The sequence below is a fragment of the Eurosta solidaginis genome, chromosome 5, assembly GCF_040869045.1.
Source record: "Eurosta solidaginis isolate ZX-2024a chromosome 5, ASM4086904v1, whole genome shotgun sequence".
NCBI lineage: Eukaryota > Metazoa > Arthropoda > Insecta > Diptera > Tephritidae > Eurosta > Eurosta solidaginis.
In genome coordinates this window covers 134,017,378-134,040,346 of record NC_090323.1, presented here as the reverse complement: position 1 = coordinate 134,040,346, position 22,969 = coordinate 134,017,378, and the positions used below count along the sequence as shown (strand labels likewise).

The following is a 22,969-nucleotide window of genomic DNA, read 5'->3' as shown; positions in this document are numbered from 1 at the left end:
ATCACACGATTGTGACTCCTTCTGGCGGTGAAGGTAACTTCGATATGTAGAAGTTAAACAGAAATGGGAATAAAACACCACCCTCAGGTACCCCTTGTTTAATTCTTCTGGGTTTAGATGTTATGTTCCTGAAATGCACCTATGATTGCCGACCAGACAGATAATTTGCGGTCTACCTTTTGAGACTTGGAGGAAAGGAGGAGCCTTCCAGGTCTTGCAGTAACGTGCCGTGGTTGACCGTATAAAAAGCCTTTGGCAGGTCTGGCGCAACGAGTACTGTCCTATGATGGGGGTTTTGATTTAATCCGAAATTTATTTGCGTGTGGTAGTGCTATGTAGTTTTCGAAAGCCATGCTGATGATTGGCAAGACGCAAATTTGCAATGAAATAGGGAAGCAAAATGGCTTCAAGTGTTTTGGCTACTGGCGACAGGACAGACATCGGATGGTAAGAATATCCTATGCAAGCTGGTTTAACAGGCTTTAATAGCGGAACCACCCTGGCCATTTTCCACTTTTCGGATATGACGATGGTGGACAGGGACAGGTTGAAGACATCCGCTAGATAAATAAATCCCTCTTCGCCTAATTTTTTCAGCATCGGCATGGCTATGCCGTCTGTGCTTATAGCTTTAGATGGTTTAGCATGAACGATGGCATCTTCAACCTCTTTGGCGGTGATGGTAATTGAGGACGCCCTGTGTCAATGCTTATGTGCATGTCTGTTGGCCCGCCGTCTGGCTTTGTCAACCGTACAATGCATTACACATTGTCGGAAGAAAGCGCTCGCGCATTTTTTCGCATCAGACAGCACTTTATCGCCGAAGGCGATGGAAATCTTTTGATTGTGCTTAGTCGGGTTCGATATGGACTTTACGGTGAACCATAGCTCACCTATACCGGCAGAGAGGTTACATTTCTTTAAGTACTCCTCCCATTTCGCTTGTGTTCATCCACTAGCAATCTGATGCGTTGGTTTATATCCCTTATTTGGGGGTCGTGCTCTCTTATTAGGTCATGTTCTCTCGCTAGAGTTGCGGCCTCCGCTGGAATATGTGGCCGTATTTCGGGTATTCTTCCGGCGGGAATAAAACGAGCGGAAGCGGATTCAATAACTTTGCGGAAAGCACGCTCTCCTTGGCGGTCATCAGTCGGGATAGGGAGGGCAGCAAAACGATTGTAAGTATAAGTTTTGTAATCTTCCCACTCTCCTTTCTTAAAATTGATGAGTGTGTTTTTCAGTGGTGATGAAATCGGTGCTTATCGTATTTATTAATATCGATTAAGGTAAGAGTAGTAGTAGTAACTTAAAGATATTAAAGTGGAAAATATGACGAGCAGAAGTTCAGGACAGCAGCGAAGACCTTATATCATCCGACGAAAGTTATACAAAAATTATTCGAAAAAATGCTTTTATTGTACCGTGCTGAAAAGATTTGTATGGCCATATTGGGCACAATTGTTCCACTATAAAGTTCAAAGATTAATCAAAAGTCACATGTCACTATTTTGTAGGAAAAATTAAAAAGTAGCCCGATGCAAATTGGAAGAGAAGCTCTCCTCGGAGGTATATCGCGCCTTGTACCTATTTTTGTATGTGTTGCAATGTGGAAATAAGTAATGTCTTACTGTCTCCCTACCCCTTCAAACCATTATTAATTGGTTGTCATTTAAGAAGCAAAAATCTCTGCCTGATGACCTTTATGGCGATATCCTTAAATGGCGTCCACCTATAGAACTATGGCCCACTCCCCCTTAAAATACTGTTTAATACCTTCCATTTGATACACATGTCATACAAACACATTCCAGGGTTACCCTAGGTTTATTTTCCTACATGGTGATTTTCCCTTATTTTGTTTCCATAGCTCTCAGCTGAGTATGTAATGTTCGGTTACACCGAACTTAGCCTTCCTTACTTGTTTTCCACTAGTATTATAAAATTTTCAAATCATATTGTGATTTAAAGATGCAAGCGCAGGGATTCGAGGAATATATCTCTTCATTGCGAGATGCTAATTGTTCTAGCATTCACGCAACCTTTAAATAATTATAAACTATAAAAATAAAATTTATGTCAAACCACTATCAAACCTTGGAAAATGTTGAAATGATCACCACCAACTTGACGTTCTTCATAGTAATCGCATTGACCCAAAACACTTGAATTAATATCATTAGCTGTAGTCATAACAGCACCACCACAAGCTTTCATTGTACGTTTCAAATCTTCTTCTGGTACACTAACAGAACATTTCACGATCTGCAAAATACTGTGTACCAACATCACCAATTGGTATTTTGGATAACAACATTGGCGTCGTACTTGGCTAGTTTATTGTACAGAATACGCCATTCAGCATCAACAATTTTCTGATACTCTTGAACATTATCAATACGTACTTCAGCATTGTCACGCTCAGCCTTGAATTCCAATTCTATATTTAAAATTGCGATTTTATATTTTTTGTATGACGTTGGATCCACCAAAGAAAAGTACAGCGTCCACAACCATTTTAGAAAATAAATCTTTTTGTTGATGAATAAGTTTGGGGGACATTGCTGTGCCAGCGCATTTTTCCAACAAAGCACGTTGTTGTTCCTTTGATTGGTGCTTCGACATGTTCAGCCATGTCATATTTTGGTCATGCATAATTGTAATGCTTTGCGTATAGCTTTAATGATGATACGTGCATGCACGCCTTCCTCAACATATGGCTTAACTTGTTTTAAGATTTCACATGCTTAAAGTACTACGGAAGTGGTGCCATCGCCGACCTGATAAGAGAAACATTTTTATTCTACACATTCTAATATAACAAAAAACTTACCTCAGCATTTTGAGATTTGGCGATGTCGACTAAAGTTTTACGGCTGGATGCACAATATCCAATAGTTTCATAATGGTTGCCCCATCATTTGAAATTGTGGCCCTACCACTGGAATCAACAATATGTTTGTCCATACTGTGTGAACCCAATGTAGTGCGTACAGCGTCCACAATTGAATGCGAGGCATTGATGTTGGATATGAGTTGAGGTTCTACTTTGAGAGCTATCGGTACCCAAATATTTTCTACACAAAAACTCATGTACCCAATACAAGTTCAGGACGTTCATATTTATCGACGCGCTGTCCGGTGTGGCCCAAATGTTGGAAATATTCAGTTGGCACTGTCGAGAAAAAATATGGATCAATGAATACAAGTAAAAGTGAAAGAGTTTTTTTTTACCATCTGTTGTTAATTTACACATTAGACATTGGAAACGACGACCAGCATCTACAAATTGCATATTAGCATTGCAACGATTACATCTAATTGGACCCATTTCACCAAAATTTACAATGGGTGGCTCATATTCACCCTCAACCGTGCGTGCCATTGGTGAGATGGTAAGTGTAAAGGACAAAGCTGTTGTTTTTAATAAATCAGCTGTTGCAGGTATGCAATAAAAAAAGGCCTGCAAACGAGAAAGATCAATGTAATTGCCAAACAAAAAATTAATTTCGAATATCAATACCTAACGTAACGTGGCGAGGAGTTAACCTGATTTTGTACCACATATTTTGTGGTCACCAATGGTGGCAATAAACCCTGTTCATTAGTAATAAAAGCACCACCTGCGCTATTTTAATTTTCAACGATAACGCTTATCGGATTAGGCATCTGATCGGGATATAAACGGCGTTGGGCTACTGTTGCGGCTGTTGATATACAATACCAGTACCAGGTGCAGGTGGCTGCTAAAGAAAATAATACAAAAATAATCATCAGTAATTTTTGAAATATATTAGTTGTATTAGCATAAATCATAGCAACGACGTCCGGGTATTGGGGGTTGACCCGGCATGGGTGGCTGACTGGGCATTAGCGCCTGTCCAGGTTATGTTGGTGGCATCATTTGACCCATGTAACCACCTGGTGCACTTGGTTGTTGTAGAGGATAGCTTGGATGTTGAGGCTGTGGAGGGCAACCAGGTGGACCAGGTTGTGGTGGATAGCCCGACTGTTGTGTCATTGGCAGATAGGTCGTTGCTGCTGCTGTCGTGGCATTGCATAAAAAATGGCTTTTCGTTTGAACTCCGGAAATAGCTTTCACAACAGTGGACTTACCGTGTCCAATCCTACCAATATTGAGTGTTGCCTGATGCGAAATCACCTCTGGCGATAATGGGGACAAATTTTCGATATCCTGTAAATAATAGTTTTTTATTAATTCAAATTATGTTAAAGCAAATCCTACAATATAACAGATTTAACGATGCAGATTTTGTAGCACCAGTAATGAAAATGAATGAATGGATGTGTAGCGATATGGGAAAATGATGTTAGATTTCCCAGAAAATGGCTTTTCCCATATCGCATTAAAACTTACTTGATTTTGGTTCCTTTGTGGAAAATATTAATGTATTATTAATATAAAATGCAAATACCGTAGCGCACACAACACTTAATTTAAATTTAGTTTTTATTATATCCAAAATTATTTGTAAATCAATTTGTATTACTCTGCTGTTGCTGCGCTTTTGGTTTCAAGCTGAAAACAACAAATACCGGATTCGCAGAAAATTTTATGAGAGCCTCACTAAGCACAGCCGTGAGGTCTTTCAATTTGCATCAAAGCTTAAGAGGAATAAACCAATAACATCTGTTTTCTCCAGGCGAAGCCAGATATATGTTCGAGTAAACCCCAATAGCAAAGCAATAAAGGTATCCAGTATAAGTGATGTCCAAAAAATAGCAGCAGTTAACAACAGTGAACAGGTGTAGAACAAGTAGCGACTTTCCTCAGCATATGAATCTTCGTTACATACATATTTACATATTTACACATATACATTTACTATTCTGAGCATAAGAATTTTGATACGTACAAATTTACAAATTTAAATTTAAATTGATCATATTTATTTAAACTTCATTTCATAATGTATGAAAACTTACACTGTAAGCAAATCTGTAAAGCTTCTTTTTCTCTCATCCTCTTATTTTCCTTTCTACATTATAAATTCTATCACACATTCGACACTATTAGCATGTCCATATTCGGTGGATATATATTTCAAACTCAAGTTAGTTTCCATGAAGTGCTTTGTAAGGGTCTTTTTGATATTTTTGAAGTTTTTTAATAATGCATTTAAATCGTTTAAATCGTAAGAATGCTTCTTGTTCCAAAGATAACTCATATAACATGATTCGTATTTTAAGCAAACAAAGACAAGGGCTTAAAGTTTGCCATATTAATGCGCAAAGCCCCCGTAATAAAATCGACGAATTCAGATATCTTTTCGAAGACTCTAACGTAGACATAATATGTGTATCGGAGACTTGGTTCTATGCTGAAAGCAATGATGAATTATTCAACGCAAGCGGGTATAAACTTTTTCGTTTGGATAGAATGGGGTATGGTGGGGGTGTGGCAATTTATGTTAGGAGTGGGCTGTCATGCAAGCTCAACTGTGTGTCATCGCCATCAAGTTCGATTGAGTACATTTTTCTAGAGATATTTACCAGGTTTGACAGGCTACTCATTGGCTGCGTTTACAGGCCGCACAAACAAATCGAATACATGGAATTTGTTGATTTCCTTGAAAATTTAATGATAGATTATAACAATATAATTATAGCCGGGGACTTCAACTGTAATATACTTAATGACGTAAGATTTCCACTACTTGTGGGAAATCTAGGCCTTTCCCTAGTCAATTACACCGCACCAACGCACTTTACACGTACTTCGAGCACCCTATTAGATATCTTTCTTGTAAGCGATAAATCGAAAGTACTATTATATGACCAACTACTTTCTCCCAACTTCTCCAAACACGATTTAATTTTTATAGCGTATGATTTTCAATTTGTTTCTGATACCTCAAGTTTTTCATATCGCGATTTCAATCGTATAGACTACGGTAAACTCTGTGCAGGTGTTAATGCTGTAAATTGGAGCTCAATACATAGTATGACTTCTGCCGATGATCAGATAAGTTTTATTCAAAAGAACATAAGTACCCTCTTTGACCAATTTGTTCCGCTTGTAACAAGGTCAGCTGAGACCAAGAGGCATCCATGGTTTAACAATTTTATAAAGCAGCTAATAGGAAAACGCAACAAAGCTTATCTGAGTTGGAAACAAAATCGATCAGATAGAGCTTATAATGGTTACAAGAAACTGAGAAGAGACGTGACTAAAATAATCAAGAGGCAAAAAAGAAAATATTATGAATATCAGTTCAGTACAGCCATTGGCTCACAGAAGACGTGGAAGCAGATCCGCGAAATTGGCATTGGCATTGGGAAAAAAACTACACATATTTCCGAATCGGTTAATGTAGATGAGTTAAACGCAACCTTTGCAAATTCCCCACCTTCTCTGCATAATATCAACTATAATCGTTATAGTTCTGGTCCAAGTGTTACCTTACCCGGTTTTGCCTTTAAATGCGTCGATGAATGCGATGTGGTCGAGTCCATTCTCTCAATCAAGTCAAGCGCCGTTGGCCTTGATGGTGTCCATCCTAAGCTCGTAAAATGCATCCTGCCAAACATTCTTTCATATATCGTTTACGTTTTCAACTCCATTTTTACTACATCAGTTTATCCTAAATGCTGGAAAAAAGCTAAAATTATTCCTGTCCAGAAACCAAATGGTGACTTTCGACCTATTGCTATTCTGCCTTTTCTTTCTAAGGTTTTCGAACGCGTGATGCATCGACAGATAAATATTTTTGTCCATAACAACTCCCTGATAAGCCCACATCAGTCGGGATTCAGAACAAGCAGGAGCTGTATCACAACGCTATTAAGCGTTTCAGATGACATTAGAAGAAATATGGATATGGACCAAGTAACGTTTCTCACACTTTTGGACCACTCGAAGGCATTTGACTCAGTTGACCATACTTTACTATGCTTAAAACGCTTTTCAACTTCTCAGCTCCAGCCATGGAGCTAGTAAATACGTATCTTCTTGAGAGATATCAAGCAGTAAGCGTCGGTAGCTCCATGTCAAACTTTCTAAGTGTAGCCAAGGGAGTCCCCCAAGGATCTATACTTGGACCCTTGTTATTCGTTCTATATATAAATGACCTGCCAGAAATTCTTAAATATAGTAAAGTGCACGTTTATGCAGATGACGTTCAAGTATATTTAGGCGGGCCCTCAGCCTCCATTAATAACTGCGTACGAAATTTAAATTCCGATCTATGTCTCATAAATAAATGGGCTAGTGATAACGGGCTAGTCTTAAACCCAAGTAAGTCTAAATGCATCGCTATTTATAAAAAAAACTATTAACATAGATCAGTGCCCCAAAATAACACTTAACAATGCTCCGATAAACTTTGTCGACACGGCAAAAAATCTTGGTGTCATTTTTAACAGAACATTAACTTGGAATAATCATATCCTTCCTACAATAGGCAAAGTATATGGCAGGTTACGAACACTATGGACCACACAGCACTTCACACCAATTAAAATCAGATTGCTTCTGGCGAAGTCTTACTTGATACCATCATTGCTGTATGGCTGCGAAGTTTTTGCCTATTGTGACAGTGAGTGTATTAAAAAACTTAATGTAATTTACAATAACATAGCCCGCTATATTTATGGTATACGTCCTTATGAACATATCTCCGAATATGCTCATAAGATATACAATATAACATTCGACAATCTGATTAAATTTAGATGCATTTCACTCCTTCATAGAATAGTGTTGTTTAAGGAGCCTGCCTATCTATACGAAAGACTTCAGCTAGCACGGTCCGTGCGATCATCTCAACTACTGCACACAAGATTTGGCTCACGAATTTCTGAACGTCAATTTTTTGTTATAACAGTACGTCTCTGGAATGTTTTGCCTTTGGAGATCAGAAGCATTTCTAACATAACGCACTTCAAAAGGAAACTATTGAGTCATCTTGCTTAGCATGTCGAAATACTTTTCTCTCCTTTCAAATCTTAAATCTTATATTTTTCTCTCTACAATTTTTACATAAACACATTTAATATTATGTTACTTTAACACCAAACACTGTAAATAAAACTTATAGTTGTTGTGTTTGGAATTTATAAAATAAATATAAAATAAATATAAATATAAAATATAAATATTTGGGGGTACATAGCATGTAAGAAGAGGCAAGCATATATGGATCGGACATTTTAATTAGGCCATCTCATTCTGTCATACTAACAATTGTGGAATAATGTGGGATATTTTGTTGTTGGTCGCCATTTTCAGTCACTAGATTTTTGCTGGGTATATATTGTTACGAATGTTGGCGGCACTAAGGGGTACTGCCATCTCTAGACCGATGCTAAGCAGTGACGTGAATTCTCATCAATAATTCAATCATTATGTCTGCACATACGCGTGCACGCGGCGGAGAAGCAACGCACAAGCACATGCAGATATCTTATATGAAATGCTCCTAAAGGTATGCAATTGTGAGTGCGGAAGTGTCGCTCACACATACAAGCGCATGGGGCACAAGAGAAGCTATAAAAATTATACATCTGTAGTTGTAGCTGAGAAATTTATAACTAACTAGTAAGTTCTGGAATTAGAAAAGCCTAGAAATATGCAACGAGGAGGTCGGACAGTATAAAAGGGCGACAACAGTGGAGGCGAGAAATCCGTTTCTTTTAAGCTATCAGTCAGATTGGTTATTAAGCAAGCTAGTTACAAAGTATAAGTGTTATTGTGAAGTACTTTAATAAAGGCCATTTTTCCATTATTCAATATTGGAGTTATTTATTCAACAGTTTAGCGATACGAACGTAAGCAGAATATTAGCAAATAAGGGGATTGCACAAAATTCGTTACAATTGGTGTCAGAAGAGGAATACAACTTGGACATGCCAAAGTTAAGTAAATTGAAGATCCAGCAACTGAAGGAGTTGGAGAGCCGTAGATTGAATACAACCGGCATTAAAGTAGAACTTCAGGAACGACTACGACTTTCATCTTGATGGTGAAGAGACAACAAAAATTGAAGAGAAAATTGAAACATAGCAGACAGTTACGAGCACAGACTTGAACATGATATTGGCTGCAATATCTGCACAAACATCGACAGTAACATCAATGTCGTCGCAAATTTCATCTCAACTGAAAGAACAGAAGACATATATGGCATCCCAACTGGAAGAGCAGAAGACATATATGGCATCCCAACTGGAATCACAGGAAACGCGTATTTCAGAAATGTCGACACAGATTACATCAAAGATGGAAGAACAACTGAAAGAACAAGAGACACGCATAACAGTACAACTCGAAGCGCAAGAGGCGCGTATAACATCAAAACTCGAAGCGCGCATGGACGAGAAAATAACGCAGTTTGAGGAAAAAATTGAGGCCGAGGTGGATGTTTTGAGAGGTCGTATACAGGAGTTGCAACTAAATCGCCCAGCTGTTTCAACGAATAACCCAAAGGTAAAAACATCATCCTTTGACGGTTCTGTTCCTTTCCAGGTCTTCAAGCTACAGTTTTGAGAAGACCGCAGCAGTGAACAATTGGAATGCGGAAGATAAAGTTGCTGCACTGTTCGTGGCATTGAAAGGGCCTGTAGTGGAAATCTTGCAGACGTTTCCAGAGTACGAACGGAACAGTTATGAAGCATTGGTGGCTGCTGTAGAACGACGTTATGTAAGCGATTATAGAAAACAGATATTCCAATTGAGTTGCAAAACCGCTACCAAAAAGCAAATGAGACATTGCGAGAATTTGCTTCAGATACTGAAAGATTGGCTAATCTTGCAAATGCGGACGCACTCGTGGAATACACTGAAAGGGTAAAAATCCAGAGCATCATAAATGGCATACGAGATGTGGAAACGAAGCGGACTACATATGCGAATCCAAAACTAACATTTGCTGAGACGGTATCGCATGCACTGACTCAGGAAACAGCCTCACTTTTGAGTAAGCCAGCGTACAAAGCTCATCGCGTGGAAGTGGAAAGGCCAGACTGGGTAGACGCAATTTTGGAAGCATTGAAGGGTACGCAGCAGAAGAATAATGATGCAGTCAAATGCTTTAAGTGTGGAAAGCCAGGGCATATTGCGCATTATTGCAACACCAACCCTAACAGTTCCAACAATGTGGGTGGTCGTAAACGCAAAGCTGGAGGAGATGAGCAAGAGCGAGTAAGATGTAGAGATCGAGAGCTAGATCCAGCTATTGAATGCCCTGTGATATCTGTGTTGCAAATTGGTAGAAAATCGAGCAGTCTTACCGTCAGAGAGAATGTGGATGGTAAAGAACGTGTACTGACTGTAGATACGGGCGCATCTCATTCCTTGATTCGATCTGATTTGGCCTACAGGAGAGTAAAGTCATTACCTGGAGCAAGGGTGCGTACAGTCACTGACGAGTATAACCAAGTCCGGGGAGAAGTGATCTGTGAAGTCTTAATTGGGAGTGGATTTCTTGGTTGACCATGACATCAAAATCGATATGCAGAGAAGGGTGATACGTTATGAGAACCAAGATGTGCCACTTAACTTCAGTTTGGAAAAAGGGTTCAGCAGTAAGCGAGTGCTGGTGGAGGAGATTCGACAGAGACCACGAATGTCAAGGAAAGTAGATCGAGCAAAGGTTGATGGATCGAATGGGCCAAATAAAGCGAAATCAAAGGTACCTGCGAGAAAAACACTGACATTGACAAACCCTAATGAACGCACTAAAACAACTGAAAGAATTTTCCAGAAGGAATGCAAGGGTTGTTTCAAGCCAGCGCGCACTACTGTTGTGAAACGTCAAGACGATACTGATGATGCAAAGTCAATCCGTCAAGATCAAGCTCTGCGAAGTAGTTCTTCATTGGCCAAGCAACAGAGTGTGAGGGAACGGCCCAGGGTAATGAGAAGTAAAATGAAACACAGGTATGACAAGAACTTTAATTCGGAAGGTTTCTTGGAGGGAGATTTGGTACTGCTATACAACCCTCACCGGCGGAAAGGGGTTCCATCCAAATATCAGCGCAGCTGGAAAGGCCCGTACAGAGTTGTGAAGAGGATCAGTGATGTCATCTACCGCATACAAACAATTGGGAAACCACGAAGTAGAAGGGTGGTTCATTTGGAGATGCTAGCAGCGTTTAGATCGAGAGATTTGTCTGAACGGGACTATCAGACTTAGGTGGAAGGCAGTGTTACGAATGTTGGCTGCACTAAGGGGTACTGCCATCTCTAGGCCGATGCTAAGCAGTGACGTGAATTCACATCAATAATTCAATCATTATGTCTACACATACGCGAGCACGCGGCGGAGAAGCAACGCACAAGCACATGCAGATATCTTATATGAAACGCTCCTAAAGGTATGCAATTGTGATTGTGGAAGTGTCGCTCACACATACAAGCGCATGGGGCATGAGAGAAGCTATAAAAATTATACATCTGTAGTTGTAGCTGAGAAATTTATAACTAACTAATAAGTTCTGGAATTAGTGGAGGCGAGAAATCATTCTCATTTAAGCTAGCAGTCAGTTTGGTTATTAAGCAAGCTAGTTACAAAGTATAAGTGTTATTGTGAAGTACTTTAATAAAGGCCATTTTTCCATTATTCAATATTGGAGTTATTTATTCAACAGTTTAGCGATACATAAGTATACATCTATCTCGATTAATTTATGCCATTAGGTACTACCGTTATCGAAGTAAAGGTATAATACCCTCATGTACAAATAAACGCGGGATATAAAAAACATATTTTTATTCGCGAACATAGTCATAGAACATAGCCAAAAATAAAAATGTAATTTCATATATTTATTTGACCTCTTCTCTCTTCGACAGCACGAAAAGGAGCTCCCTATATGCCGCTATGTCTGAATTTGGTTTCCCCGCAAAACTTATACGGCTGTGTAACTTAACCGCTCCGGAATAATATTCTATAACAGCTTGGGATTACTGGCGTATGCTGATGACATTGATATCATCGGCCTAAACACCCGCGCCGTTAGTTCTGCTTACTCCAAACTGGAAAAGAAGCGTTAAAGATGGGTTTGATGGTGAATGAGGCCAAAACGAAGTACCTGCTGTCATCGAGCAAAGAGTCAGCGCATATGCGACTTGGCTACCACGCTACTGTTGGCAGCCATAATTTCCAAATAGTAAAAGACTTCGTTTATTTGGGAACCAGCAACAACATCAGCTCTGAAATCCAGCGAAGAAACACTCTTGCCAATAAATGCTACTTTGGACTAGGTAGGCAATTGAAAAGTAAAGTCCTCTCTCGTCAAACGAAAATCATACTCTACAAGTCACTTATCGTACCCGTCCTGCTATATGGTGCAGAAGCATGGACCATGACAGCCGCAGATGAAGCAGCTCTGGGAGTGTTCGAGAGAAAAGTTCTTCGAAGGATTTATGGACTTCTACGCGTTGGCGATGGCGAGTACCGAAGAAGATTTAACGATGAGCTGTACGAGCTATACGACATCAACATAGTCCAGAGAATTAAAATGCAGCGGCTGCGCTGGCTAGGCCGTGTTATGCGAATGAAAGACGACGCTCCGGCCAAGGAAGTGTTTCTATCGGAACCCGCCTATGGAAGCACAGGTAGAGGGCGGCTCCCACCCCGTTGGAAGGACCAGGTGGAAAACGATTTAAGCTCCCTTGGTGCGACCAATTGGCGCCGGTTGGCAGAGAGAAGAAGCGACTGACGCGCCTTGTTGGACGGCCATAACCATTTAAACGGTTAAGCGCCAATTAAATAAGTAAGGAAGTTTTCCCGGAAATGCCCATATGGTTGATGAACACAGCTTATTCCGAGCGGTGCCAGGGTTAATTCTGTCCAATCGTCGCCCTTTCAACTGATACTTTTTACATTGCGATGCCCTCCGAAATGGCAATTGAATATTTGCAAAAAAAAAAAGTATTTAAAAAAACGGCTTAAGCATATCTGAAGAAGTTTTGTGTATAAAATAATCGGTTCTTCACTTTTGGTAAAAGTGTCGAAGTATTTACTGAAATCGAGTATACTTTTTACTCAGTATGAGCATCGATTATTTGATCTGCGTATTTTGAATGAGTACTCATATGAATACTGGGTATGTGCGCGTAATAAAACAGCACCAATGACTTGGCGCTACATACCCACCTGGGCACTTACGCCGTATTTGTCTTTTTATCCCTTTCATGAAAATGAAATGGTATATTAAGTTTGCCACTTATCTCGACATTGTAAGTCATTAAAGGACAAGAGATAGACCCGCCAATAAATATACTGAAGTAATCAGCTATGGAATAATAACATACCTATTTTCACTCAAGCGATAAAAATTAGGCTATCAAAAAAATTTATATATTATCGATCTAGTGAGTGCGCGTCCTCCCTAGTTCACATATTTCGTTAAACCGATACACCATTTCGGAGCTATTGTAAAAAAACGACATTCAATCACGGATCGTATGTTACGATTCGGCGCCTGAATGACGATCTGAGTTGTTTTAGCCATGTCCATCTGCCCGCTTGTCTGTTAAAACGTAAACTAGTCCTTCAATTTTTGAGATATCTTCATAAAATTTGGTGAGCGGGTTAACTTAGATGCCCGATTAGCCATTTGTCGGAACCGGACGGACGGACCACTGTAGCATATATCCCCCATGCAACCGACTTTTCAGAAAAGAGGACTTTTGTCATACCTTCCTCGATTTATCAGATTGAATGATGATATGAGATATGTCGTATATATAGCATATATCCCCTACAACCTTTTGTTCCATTTTAACAGCTAGAAGCTTCAAATTTCACCAAGGGCATTCATTGTTTCTGAAAAGATTGTATAGATCGGCCGTATATATAGTATACATCCCATGTAAACCGACTGTTCAGATAAGGAGATTTTCGTCAATTCTGCCCAGTTTAACAGCTCGAATTTCATAAAATACTTAAGTATACGTCATATATAGTTCAGATAAGTGATTCATATGATAGCTAACTCATGCAGACCCAAGAAATGTGTAACTCCGTTGAGGACTACCATTCTATCTTTTAATTTATATTTATAGAAAATATCGCTTATGCAAATCTTTTCTCTATATATTACACATCTTATACAGTCCATTTTTGGGATATTACTAATCGGATACGATTTTTTCTCAGCTCCATTAATGAAAGGTATGAAGTCCCGTCTTTACTAGTTTTTTTTTTTTACTTTTCCTACAAAAAGACGGACCCACATATTTTAAATCGACTCATATGCAAACCAGATTCAAAATTTTGCAAAGAAGCTCTTCATGGATTTGGTTAAAAAGGATATGTTAAGGCTTAGAAAGAATATTTTTTTAAAAGTATATTATTGGTAATTTTCCCGGAAATTGAAGTGTACCATTAAGGTGGTTCTTATAAATTGAATTAAGACTTCTATGGGAACCCAGAAAATTCAAATAATTGTTTATCGACTTATTACCATTAAAAGTGTGAGATTGGAAAAAATCGTTCATTTGATTTATAAGCTATGTGCATATGTATGTATATATGATATGTGAAGTTTTCTACATTAAAACCCTTATTGAACTCTGCACTCAGAGAAAAATCGCATTTTAAAATCAAAAATATTATTTTATTTTCCCATGCACGTTTTAAACGAGGCCAACGAGGCCGAAATGAAAAATTTCAAAACAAAGCAAAATATCTTTAAATTAAAAATGTAATTTTTAAAATAAAAATGCATTTTGTATTTTAAAATGTTTTATATTTGATTTCAAAATGCTGCATTTTCAATTTTAATATGCTCGTATTTATTTTAAAAATGTCTTGAGCTTACAACTTTCCATACTTAAATCAAAATGAAAACTGCTTCAAATACAAACGTTTTTATTTTAAACATGCTCATAGTTAAAATTGTGGCAACGCTAATACATGTGCAAGAAGAAGCAGTTGGTTGAGTTCATTATTGTTGTTTGCTGACAATTCTGATCAAAAAAGTTAATTTCTTAATTTTTGGCAAGTTGGCGATTGTATTTTTAATTTCGATAATGTGGAATCAGAAGTGTGTGAAAATTTAGAAGGTGTGGTTGTTAATACTACAGAAGTGGTTGACATTAGCGCTGCTAAAAGAGTTTGATTTGGAGAATGTCTTTCCTGAAGGTGAGAAATGATTTTATAAATAAAATTTTAATCAAGTTAATTAATTTCTATCATTATATTCGACCACTAGATGCAGCTTCGCAGATAATATTTAGAAGCCTTCAATTTCTAAGAGCTGTTGACCATTGTGAATGATGACAAAGTGTGATCTCTTCTGCATAAACGTCAAAATTCCAAAGTGATTGGATCACCTGATTCGTATTTGACTATCGCTGTCTCATTCTGTATCTCTTTCTAGACCCGCTGAAGATAGGCGCCGCCATATTGAACAGCCTGTCAAAACGCTGAAAAGTAGCCATATTGAACAGCCTGTCAGGCAGTTGACAGATAAGAGATCACACTTTGTCATCATTCACAATGCTGTTGACCTTTAGGAAGCTATTCCGCCGATGGGCCTACATGTTGAGTTTAGAGAGAAATTATTCTTTTGGAGGAAAAAAGAGGCATGTATATATGTATAGTATTGAAAAGATGATGAAACCATGTCGACGCCAAGCAAAGTAACTGAATGGTTGTAAAGTAATAATTTTATGTCATCAAGTCAATCATCTTCTTCGCCGAATTGTGTCAGAATAGTATTTTAAATGAATTTCTTTTTGATCTAAATTCCATTATAATAATGGCAATATTACTTGCACTAGGATTTAACGAGTTTGCTTTAAGAAACTTGCAAGGGGAAACTAATCTTGGAATCCTAAAAAAAAGTCAACATTTGACTAATAGGAACAAGGAAAGAATATTTTCCAAAAATAAGCACAAATCAACCTGCTTTAAACTTTAAAACTGTAATATTTTTAACCTAAGTACATCATAAAGAACTTATTATAAGACGACTCTACAAAAAAAAATTAGTTCTTTGTCCTAAAGTTTATTTCATGATTTTTTGTTTTATTTAAGAGTTAGGCTGTGAACTGCATCCGGATTTTTCAACTATCCGGATAAACCGGATGTTCGAATAACCGGATAGCTAAGCAAAAAATTCCCCTATCCAAATTCAAAAATGGGAAATCCGGATATCGGCTGTTCGGCTATCCGGATACGTAAACGGAAAATCTGGATATCCGTATGTCCGGATACTGGAATATAAAAGTTGAATATCTGCATATCAGAATTGAACGAAGCAAACATCGAAAAATTATTTACAAAATATATTTGTAGATTATTAAGTTAACGTCAAAAATTAAAAGCTACAATTTTACAAATAAGTGAAAATAAGAACAGTGCCAATTGATTGTTATTGATGTTAAATAAACATACATATATGGTACATCAATTTACTTTCACTGGATATCCAAAAATATGGTTATTAATCGGATCTTCATAAATCCGGACAGTATGGACATTTTTATACACTTGTTTTTTTTTTTTTACTTGTGACATTTTTGTTGATTATATTGCTTCAATGACATTTAACTCAAAACATATTTATTACACATATAATTTTGTTTGCAATATTTATTTTTCAACGAGACATCAAGAACATGGCTTGTCGCGAGATTCTCGAATTACTCGTAAGGCTTGCGAGATTCTCGAATTACTCGTAATACTCGCGATCTCCTCGACTTTCAATTCAGTCGCTGCATTGGCAATATTCTATACATTTCGAGGTGTTTTACTTGTGGCTTTGCGGACTTGTGCTCCAGAAGAAATCGTAAGCTCTATATAAAACAGCAATGAATCGATTAAGTTGAATGTCGAGAAGCTCGCGAGCCTTACGAGTAATTCGAGATTCGAGAATCTCACGAGTCTTACGAGTAATTCGAGATTCTCGCGAGCCTTGCGAGTAATTCAAGATTCGAGAATCTCGCGAGAAGGAGACTCGCGAGAAATCTCTTCTCGAACATGTTCGAGAAATCGTAAGCTCAATTTTATTATAAACAGAAACGAAAAGAAAATAACTTTTTTGCTTTCGTAATAGTTATAGTAACAATACTCATGGCGCTAGAGGTGTTTTGTACAAATCTAGAATAACTTAAAATGTCGTCGCGGAAGTGTAAATATGAAGCTGATGCTTTTTGTTATATACGTGAGAAATTTATTAAAGTTCCAGATATAAAATATGAATTAAATACATCTCTCATCGTCGGTGAAGCCTTAGAAGTATATTTGGGCTGCCCTGTTTGGAATCAAGACAAGATATGGGCTCCTCATGTTGCTTGTAGTTATTGTAAAATATGTTTGGAAGGTAAACAAATTTTATTTAAATAGTAAATTAAATAAAGTAGACATATTGATTTCTCTTTCTATATTTTAGGTTGGTATCGAGGTGAGAAAAGATCTATGAAATTTGCAACACCAAGAATCTGGCGAGAACCAAAACACAAGTTAAAGACTGCTAATTTTGCATTGTGAATCCGAGTAAAAGACATAGAGGCAAAAATGCAAAACCTATCGAATATCCTGATCTTGAATCTTCTTCTGCTTCAGTCGCACTCGATCTAACACGACCAGTACCAGAGCCACCGGAAAAATTATCGCAGAGAAGAGGATCATCTCTTACTTACTTACTTACTTACTTATCATCATCTCTTAGTTCTTATAAAATCCGTGCCGATAAGGAGTTTTTACCGACACCAGAACAACCAAGACATCATTTCATCACTACTGAAAATTTTAATGATTTGATTAGAGATTTAAATTTACCAAAAAGTAAAGCAGAGGTTTTGGGCTCTTCGAACAACTTTATCAAGGCCAACATAATGAAACATATTTGGGGTTTACTGAGGGATAGTAAAGTACCTATGAACATAAAAGAAAAAGTAAAAGTGTACACTTTTAAATCATTTTCCGCTTTTTTGTAGGTTATTCCGATATTAAAACTTAATAAAAATATTTATTTGAATTGTTTCATTTTCAAGTAAAAATTAACCCTAGAACACACACCCGGGTATAAATGTATCCAGTATCAACTTTGAAGTGTTGTAACCGCTATACCTAGAGTATTGTAACTTCGGATCTAGGAAGATTATTTAGTTTTGAGTTCAAATTCAAAATTTGAACCAGATCGGACCATTGGTTCAGGAGCTACAGCCTTCCAAACACATTATATACGTAAACACACACCCGGGATACGTTTGTACCCCAATAGTAAAAATCCTCATAATAATCAAAAAAAACATTTTTTATATTATTTTTTTATTTGAAGAATTAAAAATATTCATTTCACACATTATATTATTGACTTTTATTATAAAAATTATAAAAATACATCTTATATCTAAGGAAAATCATGGCAAATAGAGCAATTTGTTGATGTGACCGAATGTACAAGATACATTGGCTTCTTACATTTGGCGCACAGCTTTCTGGTTTTTCTACGGCGTTTTCCCTTTTGTGCGTAACATAAATAGCAAGATCCGGACACAGGTTTTGGCGTGCGCGCTGCGGCAGATGTTGATGCTGCTGTTGACACCATTGATTCCAGCGGTCGGTTGAAATATGCTTCAATAGCAATTTTAGTCGAAAAATTTCGCGTCACTTGACGATTTATGGCTCTGGCTTCAATAATGGGCATACACAATGCTTCAGCCAAGCTGCGCAGGATCTGCTTACGCTTGTTGTTTGTTCTCCAAGGCAACATAGGGTTATTCAAATCGTAGACAATGTAGGCTGCAAGAGCTGTAATGTCCAAAATGTTGAAGAACGTCGCTAGTGGCCATCGTTTTGTTTGTCTTTGTGTTGGATATTCCGCAAACATTTGGTCCATTCGATCAACACCACCTTTGGTACGATTATAATATTCAATTATTTCAGGTTTCCCACTGTCAGCTATTTCAGCATCATTATGCATGGTCGAAAGCAGAATTACTGCTTTATTTTTTTTGGGAACATAAGAGCACATTGTCACATTATTTTTGAAGCCAAATGTCGTTGAACCAATTGTCCTGTTTTTGTTCTGCTTTATTTCTTGAGGAATATATGATTTGTTTTTGCGCAAAGTTCCAACGATCGTGAGTTTCCAGGTGAGAAGCAGTTCTGCAACTGGAAAGGTCGTAAAAAAATTGTCCATTGTAATGTTTCGGCCACTTCCTTGGTATTTGGTAGACAAATCCTTCACCACTCGTTCGCCTTGATTCGTTTCCCTACCAGTTTCTGCTTGGCCAGTATATATTTGTCCATGCAGTGGATATGCATTTGTGGCATCGCAAATCCACCAAACCTTGACACCATATTTAGCAGGGTTTGACGGTATGTACTGCGTAAACCGTGTGCGTCCACGGTAAGGAAATAATTGTTCATCAATCGTCAAGCATGAGCTGGGCTTGTAATGTGCAGCAAGATTATTGTTCATCATCGTCCACAACTCACTGATCGGTGCTGCTTTATCAGTTAGTAAGCGTCTTGCACGGGTGTTTTTATCGTCAAATCTTAGGAACCGCAATATCGAACAGAAACGGTTGACTCCCATTGTGGCGCGATATAAAGGATAGTTTTTGACGCTCCATAAATCTCGAACATGTTCTCCATTGCTATGGTTCGCACCAGTCATAATAAGTATGCCAAAAAATGCATACAGCTCTGTTATTGACACAGGCGTCCATGACTTAGGAGTTGTGTTTGGATGCGCATTGTTGTAAGCATTATAAGTTTCTTTTGCTAACTTATTTGTGTGGCGCATAATTATATCTGCCATTTCAACGTTCATGAAACATTTGAATGTTTGCTCTATTGACAACATTTCAGTGCATCTAGCTGGTCCATAACGTTCTCTTATAATATTTTGTCCGAGTACCTGACGACTTACATTTGGTTCTTTCATCCACTCAGTACCATCACGTGCAACAAATTTTTCGCCACTAGCAGATAATTCATTATTTTCTTCTACTTCTTCATCGTCTTCTTCATCATCCTCATAGTCCGCATAATCAGGTAATACTTCTGCGGCACTTTGCGAAACTTCAGCATCGTCATCAGCAATTTCAATGTCATTGAATTGAATTTCTTCTTCATCTACTGAGTCAAAGTCATAGGGAGCGTCATCGTCACAAATTTCATCAAATAAAGATTGTATATATGATTCTCGCTGTTCCTCAGTTAGTCTGCATAATAAAAAAAATTAGTATATGTTTACATTGTTGCTTATTTTACATTTTTTAACTTCTATATGCTGCTTTTGATAAATATTCGTTTCTTCTTGAAGTCATTTCGTATCCAGTTATTTATAGTTTCAGTTATATTTATTTTCACTTCTTACACTTTTGAGCACCAAAACAATAATGAATATATCAACATTTATAACAACACCTCGTGTAAAAACAACCCTTGCAGCTGCATATAAAATACAAAAACCAGTTATACCAGTGTATTTGCTACCTACGTACCCATACCTTGCGCGACCTTTTTGCACATATCTTTTGAACCAGGTAGAATATTTCAATGAAATAAAAACCAAAATGTGTATTCGTTGTTACTCTACAGGTATGTTATTATAAATTATATTAGGGGGACTCATGAAAGCATATAAACTTATAAGGTGTAAAATTATATCCATTTACACACGCTGTTATATGAACGCCCCTAGTAATATTCTTGATAAACTTAATTGTTTATCACCTGTATTATTGCCAAACAAAATTTTTTTGATTGTTGTACAAATTAAAAAATGCCAAGATCAAGGGAAAAATCAAAACTAAAACGCCTTTACTTGCTGATATTGGAGATTTCTGATGAAAATGCATGCAGTAATGTCTGCAAGGTTGCATTCCGTTGAGTTTACCGCGTTTACACAATGAAATGTGCGCGTAAATTTATACAAATTGTGTAAATGATTTTTCATACAAAATTTGACAGCTCGTTTACTCACTAGATAAATTTATACGTTTACACACTTTATAAGGCATTTATACGGTTACATGAGTCCCCCTATTATTTTGTTTTGCATTTATCAGGACAACAACAAAAACAAAAATCCAGTGTTGCATGTCCTGACTTTATTTGCTCATATCTCTGGAACCAGTAGGAATATTCGAATGAAACAAAAGACAAAATACTTGTTATATATTAAAATATACACTTCAAAGAAAATCAGAGAAATCGGTTGAATAAGCATTAAAAAAACCGCAAGATAAGGTCCCGGGTACAAACGTATCCCGGGTGTGTGTTTACGTGGTATTTTCTGGGTGTGTGTTCTAGGGTTAAAACCGCAGATTTTGAAAAATTTTGATCAAGCGGTTTCCTAAATAGGAAAGCAAGATTTTTCATGCCATATATTTTTTTCCCGTCAAATTACGACCTGAAGAATTGAAATTTAATGCTTTGAAGTCAAAGTAAAATTTTGTGTTGACCCGTGTTATCAATGTTCTGCTAATAATCTTGAATTGTTTAAAATCAAATCATTTTTGCATAAAAATAATAATATTTATGTTATATGTATCCTATATGTGTTAAAAGCTTTGACCCACATTTCCATTCCTTTGAATTGGCTCGTTATAAACAAAAAATTTACATCCCAGCCGTTACATTTATATTCTATAAATAATGGCAATACATATGCAAAACCAAAATATATTTAGACTTTTATTTATCATTTAGGAACAAGTGCAGTATACATACATTTGTCAAAAAAAAAAAAAATCGGACTTTATAGAGATTTTTATGCTGATTCCAACGGTATATTTTTTGGTGCAAATGAAATGTTTGGGCGTAATTCCATGTCAAAAGGCGAAATTATAAATTTTTCAAATCAAAATATCTGCGAAACTAGTGGATGGATTTCAAAATTTAAAAAATCGGCAAATAACTTATAAAAATACCTTTCATCTGATGTATATATATCTTTAACTTTTCTAGTCTTTATTTACGAAAAATTTGAAAAAGCTCTTTTTTGCATTCGTGAACGAGCTGATATTACCTTATAACTCTTATGTTTATTGTTATGTTAGCCGATCCAACACCGGCTGCGCCATGCACAGTAATTCTGCGTAGAACACCTTTATACATAGGCGGCCTTCGGCCGTGCTTATAAAAAATAACCCTGGGCTACGCCATGCCAAGTCCGGGTTTGTGGTATAAGTTATAAGTTATTATATGAGTTATAAGGTAATATCAGCTCGTTCACGAATGCACAATTTTAAAGAGTTAACTTTTGACGTATATTTTAGCAATAAAAAATTAGCAATGTTACACATTATGTATTTTTGCAATTAATTAATACAATGCATAAACCCATACATACATAAATAATATCATATATATACCTACATCGATAAAAATAATTGAACTCATATGACACCTTCTTTGTTTTTCGCCCCTAAGTAATCAAGTTATACCTTCTAATATAAAGATATATATACCAAATTAAAGGTAATGAAATTATCTTCGACACGATAGTATTAAAGTATTTTGTCAATAACACATTTTTTCGACTTATTATTATGATAAGTTAGCAATCATTTTCAAAAAAAACAATTTTTTATTATAGAAATTCTTCTAAATATAGATGCTTTATATATCAAACAAAACCCTGTTTTATTACCTATCTAAAGACATTACAATTTTCAAGATTGCCTCAATAGTTTCAAAGATATTTTGTTTTAAAAAAATGTTAAGTTTACCTTTTGACGTGGAATTGCCCCTATAGTCATTATTTACACCGAAAAAAAAATTATACGGTTGAACTCACCATAAACACCATTACCGATACTCATATAAATTTTTTTAATTTGACAAATGTATGTATTCTGCACTTAAGCCATCATTTATGTCATTATTTTGTAACAAAAATAGCAAACGTCAAGCTGTAAAGTTGATTTATATCTGTGCTCTTGTCTTTTTAATAAATTAATTGCTTAATATTGTTAAGATTGGTTTTGTTGTTGACATAAGTAGTGAAGCGTAGATAATCATTGAGTGTGCTACAT

General features: G+C 36.9%; 2 protein-coding genes and 1 pseudogene across 5 annotated transcripts in view; 1 reads left to right on the top strand and 2 right to left on the bottom strand.

Moving 5' to 3' along the window:
- Positions 1-22,969, top strand: part of LOC137254637 (serine protease inhibitor dipetalogastin) — a 220,321-nt gene that overhangs the window by 81,182 nt on the left and 116,170 nt on the right. The window lies entirely within an intron of this gene.
- On the bottom strand, positions 2,077-3,058 carry LOC137254296 (T-complex protein 1 subunit eta-like; annotated as a pseudogene).
- On the bottom strand, positions 2,837-3,684 carry LOC137254639 (protein transport protein Sec24C-like). 2 transcript variants are annotated; one of them, XM_067792476.1, is made up of 3 exons: positions 3,521-3,684; positions 3,232-3,460; positions 2,837-3,172 (listed from the first exon to the last, which is right to left on the bottom strand). In XM_067792476.1, exons 2-3 carry the CDS (start codon positions 3,380-3,382, stop codon positions 3,087-3,089), a joined length of 237 nt encoding a protein of 78 aa, XP_067648577.1. In that variant the 5' UTR covers positions 3,383-3,460; positions 3,521-3,684; the 3' UTR covers positions 2,837-3,086. The 2 variants fall into 2 exon arrangements, with proteins under 2 accessions (XP_067648577.1, XP_067648576.1); XM_067792475.1 differs by having other exon boundaries at positions 3,232-3,550.

What these genes read in the sequence shown, in the direction of transcription:
- LOC137254639 (XM_067792476.1), bottom strand. Translation starts at nt 3,382, where the DNA reads ATGGCACGCACGGTTGAGGGTGAATATGAGCCACCCATTGTAAATTTT. An exon ending in GTGTAAATTAACAACAGATG is followed by an intron (nt 3,173 to 3,231) that starts GTAAAAAAAAAC and finishes TTTTCTCGACAG; the next exon opens with TGCCAACTGAATATTTCCAA.